The sequence below is a fragment of the Emys orbicularis genome, chromosome 8 (assembly GCF_028017835.1).
Source record: "Emys orbicularis isolate rEmyOrb1 chromosome 8, rEmyOrb1.hap1, whole genome shotgun sequence".
Taxonomy (NCBI): domain Eukaryota; kingdom Metazoa; phylum Chordata; order Testudines; family Emydidae; genus Emys; species Emys orbicularis.
In genome coordinates this window covers 58,586,866-58,602,016 of record NC_088690.1, presented here as the reverse complement: position 1 = coordinate 58,602,016, position 15,151 = coordinate 58,586,866, and the positions used below count along the sequence as shown (strand labels likewise).

Sequence of the window (15,151 nt, the reverse complement as noted above, 5' to 3'; positions counted from 1 at the left end):
AGGTTCATGTGACCCTGTCTCAGCCAATAGCTAGAGCCAGTAATGTTTGCCTCTAATAACAATTGATCATCTACTGTGGGAGAGCTACAGTGCTAGGCTATTCTAGGTCACATAATTTTGTCTCCTCTTATTGGACAATGTTATCTGCAGTCCACGATTATCATAAATAGCTGGTTGGGTGGACAGGTAGGTAGATACATAAGGACAAGCGGAATGAATTTGTACAGATAGATACGCAGTCAATTAAGCAGCGCCGTTAATCTAATTATGTGTGGTGTGGATAACTGTCTGCCACTAAAAGACAAATGCCGAGGTAAAGTATTTATCAAAAATACTGTAAGCGCAGAGGTGAAGCTGAGACATTTGTTATTAAAGAGCTAGACAGTAATCTGGTCACAGTGTATAATTCCATTAACATTATTCCTATTATACCAAATAATTTAGTTAAAATAAATGAAATAAATGAAAGCCATTCTGCAGACATATGATGGCAATGGGAGAGCTGACCCCAGGGAAGGCAATTCCATTTAAAAAGACAAAGCGGGCACATTGATTCTATTTAATATCTTTTTTCTTTATTTTTTTAAATCTTTGACTGGAAGGGAATTTCCCCCCCTCTGATCCTCGCTGCCTTGTGTCACATGGACCGTCCAGAAGGCCTGGTTGAGGCACCCTTTGGAACACATCAAGGCCTCTCTGGGTTTAGCCACATGGATCAGTCAAGGAGCAAGAACCTGGGATCAAGAATTAAAAAATAAGATTTTTAAATTCATATGAGAATGGGGTGTAGAGGCCACCACCAAGATTGTGCTAGGCACTGTACATACACGTGGTAAGAGACAGTCTCTGCCCTGAATAGCTTGTAATCTCAATAGATAAAACAGTATTATTAGCCCGTTATCCATGTGGGGACTGAGATTAAGATACTTGCCCAAGTTACACCCACAGGCTGTGGCAGAGTTGGGAACTGAAGGCAGATCTTTTGAACCCTACCTCAGTGCCTTATGTCTACACTGCAAAGAGAAACCCACAACACTGAGTCTCAGAGCCCTGTTGACTTGGACTCGCAGTGCAGACATTCAGGCTTGGGCTGGAGCCTGGGCTCTGACACCCAGCCAGAGGGGACGGTCTCCACGCCCATGCTCCAGCCTTAGCAGGAATGTCTGCTCTGCTATTTTCAGCCCACAGACCGAGCCCTGCGAGCTGCAGTCAATTGACCCAGGCTCTAAGACTTGGTGCACAGGTGTTTCTTTGCAGTGTAGACAGCCTCAGCTCTCCAAAGCAGCCCTGAAAACAACTGAAAAAGCCCCTGGGTTCCTCCCCATGCTGTATCTGAGAAGCTGCATTTTGATTGGCTCACAAGCTGAGTATCTACCTGCTTCTGCCAATCAACAAAGAGCATTATCAGAAGTAGCGTTCACTTTTTTTTTTTTTAATGTAATTGATTTCTCAGAGTAAACTGGCTTCAGGCTGGCCAATATGTGTGAGCTTTAAAAAGCATATCAATAAATAAGCCAATCAGCTTGTCTGTTTCATTTTGGTACAATCGGTAACTCTTTCCTGACCCTTCTCTAGATTTGTGGCAGCATAAAAATGCCCAAATATTTACTGCTAGTCAGTCGTCCTGATACCAATAGACAAGTGCCCAATAGACAAGTGAAAGAAAGAGCTGATGCACAAACATCTCCTGTGATATTACACTCCTACTACAGGGCATATTTCTTTAAAATCAATCATCTTTTATGCATGCATGGCAGCATTATGTGCATTGCTTTTACATGGCAATCTTCTCTTGCAGACTTTTACAGCACTCTCTGCTTATTCTGAACTATAGGCAGATAGAAATGGAGATAAATATCTAGCTATCCAGATCTATATAAGCTGTCTGTCTCTAGACAGACATCTTATATGAGTCTAGATAGCTAGATATATATCTTGCTTTTATACTGAGCCTCTCACTCCAAAGCATTTCAAAAGCTCTTTACAAAGCATAAATACTGCACAGTGGGACTATTTCAGACAACTGTGAAATGCAGCCACCTTTGGTGTGGATTGGGGTAGCCATTTAACAGAGCCCAGGAACACCATGCAATAATTTAGGTCAGAAAGTGAAGGAGCTACACCATAGCCCATTGACACTGCAGTGAATGTGAGAATGTACAAACTACATCAGCAAGTATGCTCTGATTTGGTGTCTGCTTTTGGATTGCCATGCAGATCTGTGTAGCACAGGAGAATTTTTGCATAGCTATAGACAATGTGTCCCTTCAAGCCAAATTAGGGTTGCCAGTTTTGGTTGGACGTATCCCTGGATGTTTCATCACACAACATAATCTTTAAAGATTAATCTTTAATTCCTGGAGACTCAGCAACCCTAAACCAAATACCTGGGCCTACCATCCAATCTTGCTTTTACTGGCAGTAATGAACCCCATGATCTTGGTGTGTTAGCTCTGTACTGGTGTCGTTCTTCTATGCTGTCACTTTTTTTTCTCTCTCTCGCTGTTTGCATACTCCATTAGATACCCTGCTGATGGGTTTGGAATCATCATCTGTTAGTGTACTCCACCCTAGCAAACTGCATGTCTTTGTTACCTTCTAGTAGCTGGTCCATATAAGAGGATAAGAACCTTACATAGCTGCCGATTAGAGGAGTTACTCCTTTAACTTAAGCTGTAGAGGCTCATGCTTTTAGTCATGCTAAACACCAAAACCCATGTCTGGGTGGTTATATTAGCACTTATGTGCTCTCTGCTGAATCCTCACAGATTCTTTTGTTTTGAGCTATTACATGTATCCTGCCTTGTCCCTACTCCTCACAATCCATTGTATCATAGGCAGGGGCTGGTAGCACCACCTGTTACTGAAGTTGCTTGACACCTCCCATTAAAAAGACTCAGTTTTCAGTTGCTTATAAATTTGCCAGACTTTGACTGGTTTTTAGGCTGAAATGTTCCATGCTGGGTGTCTGCCTCAGGCTGAATTGTTTTGGAAAATTTGAGCCAAAATGGCTCAATGGTTTCAAAGAACAAGGCTAGGGGAAATAAAATGCGTTGTTTTGCTCATGTTAAAAAATCCTGGTGACCTTTCTTGTTTGCGAAGTTCTAGTGCTCCCGTGCTTTGGATCAGGGACTTGCAGTTTGGAGAGAAGGGCAGCAATTTGTCATCTTTGTGAAAAGCCATCTAAATTTGGCCACCCAAGTTTCCAGCCTCTGAAAAATTGCAGTTTGCACATGCTCAGTAGAGACTTGTTAGAACTTCTCAGCTTAATTCCCCAAAGACTTTGTCCACAGTGGGACTTTGCCAGCAATTGCAGTTCATGGGTGTTTCAGGCCAAGCGGTGCTGGGTCTGGGCACCTGAACTGAGAGCAGGAAGCCTGTCCCTTCATGTGCTCTCACTGCTTCCCCTCCTGGGCTCAGGCATGGTTGGGGAGGAAGCTGCTTGAACTGAATGCAGAGGGGACAAGAGCCAGACCTGGCAGGGGAAGTACTGTAGACTGGGAGAAGGAGCCTGGTGGGGAAGACTGGGACTGGAGCCTGATGGTGGTGGGGGAGAGGGAAAGTAGGACTTGGAGTTGCTGGGGGTGATGGGGACTTGGAGCCAGAGGGGGGACCTGAGCATATTGGCACTGGTTGGGCATTGAGCCTGGGTTTCAGGTGTGTGGGGACTGGGATCCAGGGGGTGGGGGAAAGAGGTGGCAGGAGGGGGACAGAGCAGGTGAGAAGCCAGAGTGCGAAGGGAGAACTGCGACTGGCTGAGCAAAGAGACTGGGAGGAGGGACACTGGGATTGGAGGAGGAGTCTGGTAGAGACACTGGGACAGCGAGCCAGTGGGGATAGGGAATGTGGGTGTGTGGGTGACTGGAGGCCAGTGGGGGCGAGGAAGAGAGGGGGACGGGGAGACTGTGTGTGGGACTTTACGACCTCAGTAATGTTCTCCTCAGGTAGAGTTTGTGTGTGCTCTAAGTACATGTCACCTGACCTAGGCTTTTATGTCAAATTCAATATAGAGTGATTCACACAGAGCCCGTAACTGCCAGGGAAAGTAGGCAGCTGGGCGTTCTTCACCAGGCTGGAATTACGCCAGGGCATGGGGGTGGCTGCTCCTCTCACACAACGTGCTGGGGGATTGCTAGTGGGAGTGGACGGTCGGGAGCTCGGCTTTGAGCCCCATCCAGGAGCTGCCATCTCCACAACCACTTTTTAGTAAGACCTTTAGTGGAAAGAATATTTTAATGTATTGCCCCCTCCCCCCACAGCTGAAGGTCTATGCCTGCCTATTTCTGTGAATGGAGGGGGCTCGTGCTCCACAGATATCGCCAGAGCCTCTCCCACTCACCGCCGTGGGAGAGCTAGGTCGGGATGTCGATATGTGGGGGGGCAGGGGAAGGGGTGCTGGTTGGACTCTCACAATAACTGTGCCTCACAAACAGGAGTTTGTTCCTGAGGACAGGGTTTGCAATGTCTCCCTCCACACAGCTGAGTAGACCCCCACCCCCGGGAGCAGGAGTGCATTGGGGAGCCCCTGGCTCCTGCCATGGCTGTGATGCCAATGGGTGGCAGAGAGCAGCAAAGTGCCTCTGCAGAGCAGTTCTATGCCACCAACGCTGCCCTGGAGAGCCATGGGTTACAGCCCAGACTCTTCCATTGGGATGGGCCTGGGAGGGGGACCCCCGACGGGATCTCTGGGAGGGGAAACTTGTGGCATGCCCACTCCCCACTGGGGATGAGGCATGTAGGGAAGCACCAGAGTGGGCGGCCTTGTTCATCTCGTGCCACAGGTGTCCAAGGCACTGGGAAAAGCAATAGAGGCCCCACCCCAAAGAAGTTAGAGCCTAGCGGTGCCCATCCAGTACGAAGCAAGCCCTGTGGTGGCTGTGCTGTCTCTGGGGGCAGCAGGGAAACGTGGTCAGTGAGGGCGGTCCAGGGAGGCTGAAGGCAGGGAGTTTTAAGGGGGGCTTTGAGGAAGGGAAGGGGCCGTTGGTGCGCAGGAAGCGGGAAGCTGCCCCAAGGACGAGGGGCAGCGTGAGAGAAGGCTGGAAGCCAAGAGTAGGGGGAGGAGGTGAGGGGAGAGGTTAGGGAGAGGGGGCAGGAAGACATGGGAGCTGAGGCGAGCCAGGGTGAAGCTGCTCAGGGCCTCAAGGGGGAGGATGAGGGGGATGGCCTGGATGAGGAAGGGGAGCAGAAGCCACTGAAGGGATGTCTCCCACTATATCTGTGCCGTCTCGCTGGGGTCTTGAGGCACTCCTGAGGTGTAACGCTGTTCAGCACAGACGTGGGGTGTAGCTGGAGTGCCGGGAGAGCAGGGGGCTGGGTGAGCACGCAGTGTTCTCATCCAGAAGGGAGTGGGACATCAGGTGGGCTTAGCTCCCTGAACGCTAATCTCTAACTCAGTGACCGGCTCCCTCCGTTCCCACAGAGCAGGGAGATACAGGCCTCCGAGGCCCTCTTGCGCCTTTTCCTTTCCCCAAATGGGGCCGTCCTCACTGACCCTGCTCTTCTCCTCTCTCCCTCCTCCCCCGACTGCTGCTTCGTCAGAGATTCCCCAGTGCGCTGGCTGCAACCAGCACATCCTGGATAAGTTCATCCTGAAAGTCCTCGACAGGCACTGGCACAGCTCCTGCCTCAAGTGCGCGGACTGCCAGATGCAGCTAGTGGACAGGTGCTTCTCCAGAGCCGGGAGTGTCTACTGTAAGGAAGACTTCTTCAAGTAAGTGCAACCATCTCCTTTGTGTTGGGAGGGCTGAGTGGCAGTGGCCTGGGTGTTTTCTGACAGCTCACACCAGGCTGTGGAGAAAGCTCCCCCTTGCACAGGAGACCTTGCTCCAGAAACTCCCTGCCAGCGTTTGCCAAGGGGTTTAGGACTAAGAGCCCCGCTCTCAGGAGCACACCAGGGTCCTAACAATTTTCCCAAGCTGTTTTTCATTAGAAATAAATCCCTTTCTAACTTAATATTTCTGCTAATCGAATCCCAACCTGCCCCTGCAGCTGCTTTGGCAAAGTTTAGGGTTAGCGAAAACCAGGACATGGCTGCTTTGGCCTCCCCTCCTGGGATCAGCTCAGAGTAACTCAATTGCCCAGATCACAGGAGATGCCAGCTTGGGGAGCCCCCGGTTACTACCCTCATGCCTCTCATTCTGGGTTTCATCAGAAGGGGAACCATTTGGCCTCCCAGACAGGCTGGCTGCATGGGGGTACAGCCCACGATGAGTCTGGTGGAAATGGAGAGAAAAAGGAAAACAGACGGCGATCATGGAAAGACAGGCATGATGTTCCCTAAGCAGGTACCGGTACAGACAGACATGGAAACAACTGGACAAATTTTAAGCATAATTTCTCCAAAATCTTCTTATATATACATTTTTTTAAGCCCAAGTGTTTAAATAAAGGGAATTTTGCTGCTTTAAAACTGCCACAGGCTGAATGCTATTTGTGGGGATTTAACCTTCTTAGAGACCCAAATCTCTCTAATACTCCTCTCTCCCCCACACCCTCCCTCCCTATTACATTTTTAAGCCCAAATTGGACTAAGGATTCGGCTTGTTAATCACTCTTCCTGCATCAAGCACATCTGTTCAGATCAGAGCTAGAGGGCAGGAGAAACCCACACAAACACAAAGACTCCAGATCCCTGCTGCTTTTCAAGATCTCCTCTCTTTGTGGGTTGTTTCTTTGTTTTTGTTTTTTGTTTTTTGCTGCCTTCATTTCCCTGTATCCATATTTTTTCCTAGTAGGGTAAAAGCCTTATTTAATTCACACTTGGGCCATTTGCAATCTGTGTACCTGCCTCTAAACCAGTGGCTCTCAATCTTTCCAGACTACTGTACCCCTTTCAGGAGTCTGATTTGTCTTGCGTACCCCCAAGTTTCACCTCACTTAAAAACTACTTGCTTATAAAATCAAACATAAAAATACCAAAGTGTCACAGCACACTATTACTGAAAAATTGCTGAGTTTCTCATTTTTACCATATAATTATAAAATAAATCAATTAGAATATAAATTTTGTACTTACATTTCAGTGTATAGAGCAGTATAAACAAGTCATTGTCTGTATGAAATTTTAGTTTGTACTGATTTCACTAGTGCTTTTTCTGTAGCCTGTTGTAAAACTAGGCAAATATCTAGATGAATTGATGTACCCCCCCGGAAGACCTCTGCGTACCCTCAGGGGTACATATACCCCTGGTTGAGAACCACTGCTCTAAACTATCTGATGTACAAACCCTGGACTGTCCATGGCTCCTCTGTGAAAGAGCATTATTCTTGCAATGAAAATTGGACTTTTTGCAGTACATTTTATCCCCGATTGCAAAATGCAGTCATTTTATAAAGGACAGTTAATATCTGTATCTATATTGGGCCAAATCCTTTGCTGATTAAACTGGTGTAACTCTACTGATGTCAATAGTGCGATGCTGATTTACATTAGCTGAAGATCTGGCAAGATACGTATGGGCCAGATCCTTGGTTAGTGGAAATTGGTGTAGCTCACTGAAGACAATGAAGTGATGCTGATTTACACCAGGAGGAGATCTGGCCCAAGATGTCTTTTGGTGGCTGAGAGGAAAAGGAATGAACAAGGCGCATTTGGAGTATGTTGGATATGATAGCAGAGCCATCAGACCTAAGACACATGGCATGTTTATGCAAGGAGGCACAAAGACAGCGTAATGCAAATGGCTTCCTCTCAGAGAGCTCCGTGTTAATTGCTGCACATTACTGTGCTCTGTTCTACCTGGGCTCCAGATCTGAGTGTTCCATGGCATCTGACACCAGTGGTTATTTTGATATCAGTTCCCCACTTGTAAAAGAGTCCCAGGCCATGATGTTCTTTGCCGGCTCATGCCCAGGGTATTTATAAAGATCCCCCTTCTAAAGTAGAATCATAGAATATCAGGGCTGGAAGGGACCTCAGGAGGTTATCTAGTCTAACCCCCTGCTCAAAGCAAGACCAATCCCCAGATAGATTTTTGCCCCAAGTGGCCCCCTCAAGGATTAAACTCACAACCCGGGGTTTAGCAAGCCAATGCTCAAACCACTGAGCTATCCCTCCCCCCTGCGTGGGGTGTACACAGGGTATTGGTGAGATATCTACCCTGTACTAAAGGCGTCTCGGGAGAGAAAACAGGACACAAAGGAGTCAGGAAGATTTGATTTGAAAAATGTTACAAAATTCAAGCATGGTCCCGCGCATTCCTTGCCCAGCTATGTCAGGTGGGAGAATAATGAAGCCAATACTTGTCTAGCAACTCATCCCCCAAATATGGTGACATTTCTCTGATGCATTGTGAAGTGAATAGTATCCCTCCAGCTGTAATCCCAGGTCAGGATTTCCCCTGTCCCCCAACCTCTGGTAAATGCGATGCGGAGTCTACTGTCTCGCTTTCTTTTTGGATTTCTTTCAAGATGGACTTGAGACCATTCCCAGACTCACCTGGACATCACTAGACACAGGCATTCAGAGACCCCAGTGATGAAGGCAATGTGAAGACCCCACTAGGTTAGACTGGGTAGTTCCTCTGTCTTTGTGCACAGTATTGCTAGTTCCATGCCAGGCACCCCATGGCTGCTCTTCGCAGGAGGATGGCACAACAAGGGCACCTAGAAGGTTCAGTCCAGGAGGCATTGGTGGTTCTTGGCCTGGGAGGAGTCAGTCCCAAAAGGCTTGGGGGGGCAGGATGAGGCAGGCAGAGAGTTCCCTCTGCTGCACCCCTTGCGGACGTGCAGCTCATGTTCCCTTGTGCCATCTGCCCCCATGGCTACAGTAGATCTAGCTGAGCTTGGAAGGTGGCCATTTTTAATGGATGTTGTCATGGTGCTGGCCGTTATGAAGGGATGCAGGGTGGGGACAGGATGTGGCCAGGGGATGAAAATGAGGGCAAGAGGGGAAATTGATTCAAAAGGCGATCTTGGCCCGACAGACAGACAGACAGACCAGCATGTGCAGGGACTGGGTGAGGGTTGGTTAGGAGCTCCCCACTCTTTACCAGGATGGAGACTCAATGAAAGAGGGTGAAATCAGTGATGCAATTTCCTGAGTTTTAGAAGAAGTTCAGCCATCCCTACGAAGATTTAATGCAAGCTCTCAGAGGGGAGAGGGCATTAGCGACAGGGCCTCAGGGTTGTCTCTTTCTTCCCCTCACTCCTGCAGGAGGAGTTGGAGTTGAGCTGGGCACAGATCTTCCTGTAGAGGAGAGGCAGGGAATAGGAGAGAAAGACTGGCTCCCTCCCCCCCACGCAGCGTAGCAAGGGATGTCATCCTATTTGTATTGTGTGTTGATAGTGTAACAAGCTCAGAGCAGCTCATGGTGGCCTTGACTATTAACTAGGCTGCTCAGCCTAGATCTCTCATCTTGTGGGATTAGCATGCTGGTGTCAATATGCAGGAAAGTGAGAAAGCAGAACAGAGGCCTGGGCATAAGGTGTCCTGAGTTCTAGTCCCAACTGTGCCTGTGTGGACAATTCACTTAACTTCTCTGTGTCTGCATTTACCCTACCTGTAGAATGGGGATAAAAAAACCTGCCTGTATTTTAAAGTTGAATTAATATTACTTAGCTTTTGTAGCTTGGTGCTCTTGAATCTGTACATTTTGAGGTGGTTCACGAGCTGTGTGTGTATGGTATTTATTGTCACCACAGCCCTGTGCGGCAGAGCAGTGCTAGTATCCCCATTGTATTGCTGGGGAGCTGAGACATAAAGAGGTTAAGTGACTTGCCCAAGGTCAACCATGAAGTCTGTGGCAGAACAGGGAATTTCTCCCCAAGTCCTGGGTCAGACCCTAACCACGGGACCATCCTTCCTCTCAAGTGGTTAATATCTACAATGCACTTGGCGTTCCTTGGAAGGAAGATGCCATAGAGATGCTAAGTATAAGTAATAGTACCTTTCAGCCGGGCTCCTAAAGCTCCATTGTGCTAGGATAACACAATGGACCAGATCCTCCCGGCAAGTGGTTCAGTTGTGTTCAGTGCTATCATTGTATCTGGGTGGCAGGGCTGTTTCACAGTGGCTGTCTGTTTCATACATGGGAGTGTAAACATAGCCTGTAGGACAGCTGGATTTGCTATCAGTGATCAGTCACCATCATCATGGTTGTCTGTTTCAGTGGCAGGAACTGGAGTGACTTTGGTTTGCTACAGGTGTTGCCTGCCCCAAAGAGCTCATGCTAGAGCACCCCAGGTGGACAAAACGGGTGAGGGAGGGGAAGACATGGAGGACGCGATGGCAGTAAACAAATTCAGTGTGTGTGTTAGTCGTGGCTCACCACGTGCCCACCGTTGGCAATGTCCTAATCTACCTTCTGCTTGTGCCTGATAACTGTCTCCTAATTTCTGATAACCCTTTGTCCAGGGGTAATAATAGCAGTCCACTGGCACTTGATATCAGTGTCTTGGTTCTCTTACCCGTCACTCTTTGTAGTGTCAGGCCCTGTGTTTCATCCCTTGTCATATTTCTGTAGGGCAACTAGGCCAATGTGGATCTTTTTTTCCTTTTCAGCCAGTTTCTCACTCCCTGCAAACACCTCTCTGCTAATCCACTGGACTGCAGATAGTCCATACTGGTTTGGGTGTGCATTAGTTATGTGTATTACAGTAGTACCTGGAGGCCCCAACTAAGTTCAGGCCCCCATTGTGCTAGGCGCTGTACATAGTGAGAGACAGTCCCTGCCCCCAAGAGTTCACATGTTAAATAGACAAGACAGACAGAGGGAGGGAGGAGAAAGAGAGATGACTTGCTCCGGATCGCTCAGCAGGTCAGTGGCAGAGGTGGGAACAGAAAACAGCTCTCCTGAGTTCCAGTTCTGGGCTCTCTCCACCTTTGCCTTGGTAAGCTAATCCTTCTGCACAGAAATGCCTTTTATTCCTAGCTCTGCACCAGACTTACTGCATGCTTTGTTCCAGTCTCATAACTATTCTATGCCTCAGTTTCCCCAGGTTCGTAATACCTACCTACCTTGCAGGCACGTTCTGAGAGTTAGTTCACGAACATTTTGTAGAGTGTTTGGAGACATAGGGATGGAGTGTGATGTAGACGTATTATTATGGACAAAATTCATCGGGGATTCTGTGATGGTCAAATTGTGATTATGCACATTTCACTTCTGGCATTTTGACCAAGATTTTAAAAAGTGACTCACAATTTTTAGTCTTTGTTTTTGACATGCCCAGTTTGCAACATCTTAAAAGGCGCCTCAGTTCAGAAAACACTGAGCCCTCTGAAAAAGCAAGTCCCTCTGAGGTGCCTCAAGCTGGGCTCCCAAAAACAGAGCCCCTGAATGTCGTGAGTCACTTTTGAAGACCTTGGCCTTTATCAATTTCCTTCAGACTTAGCAAACAAATTTCAATCCGAGTTACGAGCAAGTCTGCCAATTTACAGCCTCAAAGGAAGGTTCTTGCTGCAGTTATGAGGGTGGATGGGAGGATGGGGGACAGCTGTGAATGCAGGGCCTTTGACTGGAGCTGTGGTTGCAGCCGTATCTGTGGACTAGCTACCTGGGCTAGCCAGAGCTCTTAGGTATTACTTGTTAAGAGATCAGGGCAGAGTTTTATGGATGTTTGTGTTGATTTGGTAGCTCCAGTCTGAGCGTTTAAAAGATGAGTCACTGTCGTGGATCCTTTTAACCCCTCCCCACCCTGCAAATGAGCGCTGTTTCCACCAGCCAAACCGCTGTCACAAGCCTCATGCCCCTCCCTACTCGAGTCTGCGTTGTGTGGTTGGCATTGAGATGGGGGAGACAACAGAAAGATTCAGGAGGGTCCATTTTCCTGCAGAATTTTCTGTGTCCCAGCTCTCTCTGGAAATGGTGAGGAGCCGTGTGGAGAAGCGCGCCGGAGCTCAGGTGCCAGAGTGCAGGCAGACAAGCGCCAGCGTGGGCAGGTTTGATTTTTTTGTCATGTTCTGCTAGAGTGCTCTCTCTCAGTGCACTGGTGTCAGGGCCTAATCTTGCTGTCATTGAAGTCAGCGGCCAGAAGTTAGATCCCACATGTTACTGGGCTGGTGGGTAGCTGTGCTCTGCCCTGGAGGGGCCTTGCTTTGGGTTTGAAATGCCAGTTTGTCATTCCTCACTAGCCACGTGGCATCCACGGAACAAAGATCTGACCAGTGGCAATCGTGGGCCGTGCAGCCAGGAAAAGGGAGGAAAATGTTGGCTGTGAAGAGTTCATGGAATTTCAGTAACCAGCCATGAGTTGTGGAAATGGGAAATCAGAAGTAGTATGTGGTGTGGCTTTCATGGCTGGGATCGGAGTGAGCTTTGCTAACACAGGTGGTGGATTTATACCTGCTCTGGGTCTCTCATGTGACAGTCCAATGACATTTTAAGAAAATGGGATTTCTTGAGTTCCTCACCTCCTGAAATTATCCCTGAGGATCCCAGTTCTTTAGAGCCCTACAATTCTCACTCTTTGGCTAAGACAGTGTTCCCAGTGGTGGCACTGCTGTGTTTGTGTGTGCAAACAAGATGTGGCTACAGATCTGTGCCTGGGTGTATACGCAGAGGGCATTGCTGGATGAGGTAGGGGGTGCAGCATCTGGTGTTGACCAGCGTTGGAGATGGGATACTGGACTAGATGGATCGTGTTCTGATCCAGTTTGGCAACTCAGGTGTTCTTAGATGTGGTATTGCTAGAGGTGTGTAGGGCTTATTTCTCCATGGCCATATCCCCTGGGACTGCATGTGGTCTTGTGAGATCTCACTGATAAACTACGTCTGGCATGGTCAGTGCTGGTCTGGGAGACCAAGTGGGTTGGTCATGAGCAATGCCTGATCACGTTATTAGGGGGCACTGAGCTGCTGGCAATGCTCTCTTTTGGCTGAAACATGAGACCGTGGTCCAGATCACTTGTGGCCAGTAAAGGTCCAATGCAGTAACTCCTCGGTTAACGTTGTCGTTATGTTCCTGAAAAGTGCTACTTTAAGCGAAATGAAAGCTTATGCTCCAATACTTCTGTTAGTCTTAAAGGTGCCACAGGACCCTCTGTTGCTTTTTACAGATTCAGACTAACACAGCTACCCCTCTGTTACTATGATGTTAAGTGAATCCACTTTCCCCATAAGAATTAATGTAAATAGGGGGGGTTCAGTTCCAGGGAAATTTTTTTTGCCAGACAAAAGACTATATATATATATATATATATATATATATATACACACACACACACAGTATAAGTTTTAAACAAACAATTTAATACTGTACACAGCAATGATGATTGTGAAGCTTGGTTGAGGTGGTGGAGTCCGAGGGTGGAAGAGGGTGGGATATTTCCCGGGGAATGCCTTACTGCTAAATGATGAACTAGCACTTGGCTGAGCCCTCAAGGGTTAACACATTGTTGTTAATGTAGCCTCACACTCTACAAGGCAGCACGATTGGAGGGAGGGGAGACAGCATGGGAGAGAGAGACAGAGACACACACCGTATGTGTGAGAGAGAGACAAGCATTGCCCCTTTAAGTACGTTGACACCAGTCTAAGTACATTGCCTTTTTAAGTAGATCAGCAAGTTGAGACAGCAGCTGCTGCCAGCAAGCTCCCTCCGTCCTGAGCCCTGAGCCCTGTCGGGTCCCCCCCCACGCTGTGGAGATAAGGTGCAGGAGTGGGGGGAGGGGGGCACCCTATTAGCACCCCTCTTTTCCCGCTTCCCCGCACAGCAAGCAGGAGGCTCCCGGGAGCAGCTCCAAGGCAGAGGGCAGGAGCAGCACACAGCAGTGGGGGAAGCGACAGCTGCCCGGCAATTGATAGCCTGCTGGGCGGCTGCGGCACAGGGAACTTAGGAGAGCAGGGAGCTGATGGGGGGCTGCTGGTCCACCCTGGTTCCAAGCCCCAACCAGCTAGCTCCAACGGGCTGCTCTTTCTGCAAGCAGTGGATAAAGCAGGTGGCTGCCAAAAAACCTTATAAGGGAGCATTGCGCAACTTTAAACGATCATGTTCCCTAATTGATCAGCAACATAACAATGAAACAACGTTAACCGGGATGATTTTAAGTGAGGAGTTACTGTAGCAGTTTTTGTAAGTGTGCTAACCCTGCTGCCCTGGCCAAAGTCTAGCTTGGGTGACTACATTCTGGCTCCCAATATCCCCTCAGCATAGAAGTCAGTTACCACCTTTTAATTAGTTTTTTGTATGGAGTGCTGTTGAACTGCATTTGGTGCCTTTGAAGTGACTGCTGCCTTCTGCCCCAGAGGTGGCTGCATGTTGATGATGGATGAAGTGATTCCTATATTAATGAAAATGAGCTTTAATTCTGTAAAGCACCTAACGTTTGTGAAAGATGATGTATACATCAGCCGATAATGATATGTAGCAAGGCTGGGTGTGTGTGCAGAGAAACTGCTCCGTGAGTGTGAGTGCAGGAGCACTACTGAATGTGACCTGCTGACACAGTGGACATGGTTAGATAAATGTGTGGGGCAGCTCTGCTGGATGGAGGGGCAGACGCAGAGAGGGGAGGCTAGCTGGGTGGCTGGACATACAGAGGCTGGGCCAATGCTGAGTGGTGTGAGGGAGTGGGCACTGTTGGAGGTGCCTGCGTATGAAGATGGCGGCATGGCTGCGGGGACCTGGCACAGGGAAGCAGGGCACAGCTACATGGCATGAGGCTGTGTCCTTTCTTTATGTGCGTAGCAAGTCCCTATACATATGCAGCACTGCCAAAGTTATAGGCGTCCAGCGGCAATGATACCTCATCATTTTATTTCTTTTAGAAGGAGCAGCATGTCATCGGTTCATCTGAGCTGTTGGAAACCTTTGTTAAGCAGAATGACCTTGTGCCTTTCATCATATGGCATCCCAAAGCACTTTACTGATTGCTTGTACAAACAATAGAGAAAATCACTTTGTCCAGATCTCACGCAGCCACCTCTGGGGTGAAATGCAGCCGCTGTTCAACAGCGTACAGCAACACTGCGTGACAATTTGGAACAGACAGGGCAGAATGCCGCATCCAACTGAAAGGTCAGAGGAGTTTAGAGAGGCGGAATGTAATTGCCCAAGTTGGAATTTGACCAGCACTGGAGCTAATACCCCCTGCTCTTGTGCCAAATGCCATGGCATGGGTTCTTAAATTACCACAAGGGGTCAGCCTCTCAGGGTTATATCCCACCTGCAAGGTGGCCTTTCCAATGGCTGTACATTGCTAGAGCCATTG

At 48.4% G+C, this 15,151-nt stretch overlaps 1 protein-coding gene across 1 annotated transcript in view; it reads left to right on the top strand.

Annotated features, from left to right (window-relative positions):
- The window catches only part of LHX4 (LIM homeobox 4), a 66,657-nt gene that overhangs the window by 17,473 nt on the left and 34,033 nt on the right, over window positions 1-15,151 (top strand). The window contains exon 2 of the mRNA XM_065409621.1: window positions 5,539-5,710. Within this exon, the coding sequence (XP_065265693.1) occupies window positions 5,539-5,710 (172 nt within the window). The remainder of the gene's footprint in view (window positions 1-5,538; window positions 5,711-15,151) is intronic.